Here is a 3,388-nt window from a genome sequence, read left to right on the forward strand (position 1 = left end):
AGGAGGAGGAGGAGGAGGAGGAGGAGGAGGAGGAGGAGGAGGAGGAGGAGGAGGAGGAGGAGGAGGAAGAAGAAGAAGAAGAAGAAGAAGAAGAAGAAGAAGAAGAAGAAGAAGAAGAAGAAGAAGAAGAAGAAGAAGAAGAAGAAGAAGAAGAAGGGGAGGGGGTCCTCAGTGCAATATGAGCTAAGTTACTTTCTTGCAGATGTTTCATGACCCAACTAGAGAACATTATCAGTGCTAGAAGGTAGAAGGAGGAGGAGGAGGAAGAGGAGGAGGAGGAGGAGGAGGAGGAGGAGGAGGAGGAGGAGGAGGAGGAAGAAGAAGAAGAAGAAGAAGAAGAAGAAGAAGAAGAAGAAGAAGAAGAAGAAGAAGAAGAAGAAGAAGAAGAAGAAGAAGAAGAGGGGGAGGGGGTCCTCAGTGCAATATGAGCTAAGTTACTTTCTTGCAGATGTTTCATGACCCAACTAGGGAACATCATCAGTGCTAGAAGGTAGAAGGTGGAGGAGGAGGAGGAGGAGGAGGACCTTCCCCTGCATCTAACGCTGATGATGATCTCTAGTTTGGAAATGAAACATCTGCAAGAAAACTATCAAACTCAGAGAGCACCAAGGAACCCTCATTTCAACCCTGAGCTACAAAGATTATCCTTTATTGGTTGGACTTAAATCGATCCATGTTTTATTAAAATCATTTACACCCAACTGTGGTTTCTTCTTGCTTTTCTTTTCTCAGGAGTCACCATGAAGACCCTGGCATTGTGCCTGATCGGATTCTTCATAGGACCTTTGCAGGTAGAAGTGCCCAACTTTTTAAATGGGGAGGGGTTACCGGACAGACAGGCCACAATCCCCCACCTCCCCGCTTTGCAAAAAAGTTGCTTCCTGCTGTTAAAATCTTGGTTGTTTCTCAAAAAGGAGAGACTAGGCCAAGGCCAGGGATTGGCTCCCTCCAGAGCCATGGAGGCCACAAGGTCACCCACCTAGAGCCCTTCTCCCTTTTCGCCATTGGCCCAAAAGTGCTTTTTCAAAAGGCAACTGGGCCTTGTTTTTCCTTGAATACATGTCGCTTCTCATCCAAGAAGCTTCTTCCGTTCTGATTGAATGGTGGAGGATGGAAGGATTTATAATCCTTGCAATCATCTGATCATTTGCATTCTTTTAGAGAGTGAAGCCACTTTGAGGTCACCTGAGTCTTGAAAACAGATGTGGAGACTTCTTGGAATGTTGAAAGGACCATATTGTAAACAGAAGATAGGAGGTGTTGTATCTCTCCCACTCTGTTGAGAGAGAGCTGTTCAATCTTAACGTAGATGGCCTTTTCGACCCGTCCTTTGAACCAGGGGTCCTCTCTGTCCAGAATGTAGACTTTCGTGTCCTCAAAAGAGTAACCTTTGTTGTTCAAATGCAGATGGACTGCTCAATCGTGTCCTGATGGGTTTGTTCTCCTATGTTATGCCATGCGTTTGTGAAGTGGTTGTTTTGTTTCTCCACTGTACAGCTCTGTACATTTCTCACAAAAAACAGCACTTTGATGAACATCAAGACCTTGTGCTCTTTTCTCTCCTTCATGTCCTTCCACACTTTCTCTTTTCTCGGACAGGTGTTGTGTCTCCAAAAGATTCCCCTCGACATGTCCAAGAATTCTGTGGATGACCGGTACATTGGCTGCAACCCCATGAGAGAGAGCAAGCTCCTGAAGCCGGGATATATTCCCATACCAAAAAAATATATGGCAATTTGGAAAAGAGCCAGAAGTCACTGGGCCAAACTTAGCCAAACTGTCAGCAAGTTCAACCCGATCTATGGCACTGCAATTGTGGCTTATACAATCAACAGCAACCTGTACCGTGATTTCAATAACGCTGCAAGAGAAGCTGGGACATCCCAAAGCTCGTACAAACAATATGCCTTCAAGGACTTCCACCTCCTCCTAACCAAAGCTCTTCAGGCCAAGAAGATCCAGAACAAATGCTATGAAGTCTTCCGCGGGATAAAAGACATCCATTTCACTGTCCACATCAAACAGTTTGTCCGCTTCGGACAGTTTTCTTCCTCATCTTTGGTAAAAGAGAAAGCTCAAACATTTGGCAAGGGCACCCTCTTCTCCATCAAGACCTGTTACGGAGTGCCCATTTACGACTTCTCATACTACCCGTCCGAAATGGAAGTTCTCATCCCACCCTACGAGGTCTTCATCGTGAAGAGTCGAAAGGGGGGCAACATCAGATTGGAGTCCCAAGGTGTTTCCAGCCGGTTCAACTGTGAACTCCTGAAAGGTAAGAGGCTGGAAGAGTGGAGAACTCGAGGTTCAAAGGAGCCAGGTAACAGCTTGGCTGTATCTAGGGCGACTGGAGGACCAACACAGTTGCTAATGGACCAAATGCCTCTGGAGATGCTCAATCTTTCGGATCGTAGTTGCTCTTTATGCTGGGTTTTTCTTGGTTTTCTCAATTTTCTTTTTTAGTGATATTGAACAAAAGCATGCTGGTCGTGGACAAGGCACCTCGGCAAAGGATAAAAATAGAGAATGAATGAATAAATCATAGGAATCAATATTTCACTTGGTGCCACATTAACCTTGCTGTCCCTCATCCCGTTTTTGTCTCCACAGCTGCAGGTCGCTAAACTCCTCTAGGAAGGCTGGTCTCCATCTGACCTGAACCATCCTAGGAAGCCTCTGACAACCTGGCTGTCTTGGAAGAAAGCATCCCTAGGAAGGAGACCAAGTGCAACATGCAAAATACTTTTCCAAAGTAGATTTTTTTGCCCTCCTAACAAGATGAAGAGCAATAATTTCAGGCAACTGAAAAAAGCAATTTATTCAGGGAGGGTTCAGTCTTTCTCTAGGGTTCAGAGATCAAGGATTGGGTATATGTGATTAGAAATCAAGAAATCAATAAAAGTCTTTGGTGTGCAATGACAGCTTTGTTTTGTTACATGGGATAAAAGACACACACACACATACACACACACAAAGACCCCCTCCTGCTGTAGGTTGTGTCTTTCCTATTCCACCCAGCTTTGCTTCTTTCTGGATGCTTTGCAACTTTAACCAGGGAGTTTGGAAGGCGGCCCTATTGTTTGTTTGATGAAAAGGCTAGTTTAGGCCCACTGAGGGAAATAGCTGTCAGGGTTCCAAGCAACACCCTCAGTGAAAGAAGATCCCGAGGCTTTAGTTTCCTCAAAGTTCCATTTTATTAGAGAAGTTATATTGGCACATCTGGGAAAACCCAAATCTGAAAGCTTCCAGGTTTTCCCACCAGTCAAAAGTTCAAGATCCTGCCCCAACACCCACAAGTTCATCACATGTTCCAATCTTCCACTGCCACAAAGAACAGATTTCACCCATTGAGTTCAGGCCAGGTGCAGAAACAAAGGATTACCTTGGC

General features: G+C 45.2%; 1 protein-coding gene across 1 annotated transcript; it reads left to right on the plus strand.

Annotated features, from left to right (window-relative positions):
- Positions 1-740: 740 nt before the first annotated feature.
- Positions 741-2,534, plus strand: LOC309400270 (NAD(P)(+)--arginine ADP-ribosyltransferase 2-like; the record flags this gene model as incomplete). Its single annotated transcript, XM_081968685.1, has 3 exons — positions 741-791; positions 1,600-2,275; positions 2,464-2,534. The coding sequence occupies 3 exons, from the start codon at positions 741-743 to the stop codon at positions 2,532-2,534; spliced, it is 798 nt and encodes a 265-aa protein (XP_081824811.1).
- Between the last annotated feature and the right edge of the window lie 854 nt (positions 2,535-3,388).

This window comes from Natrix helvetica, assembly GCF_964273705.1.
Source record: "Natrix helvetica genome assembly, chromosome: W".
NCBI classification, from domain to species: Eukaryota; Metazoa; Chordata; class Lepidosauria; order Squamata; family Natricidae; genus Natrix; species Natrix helvetica.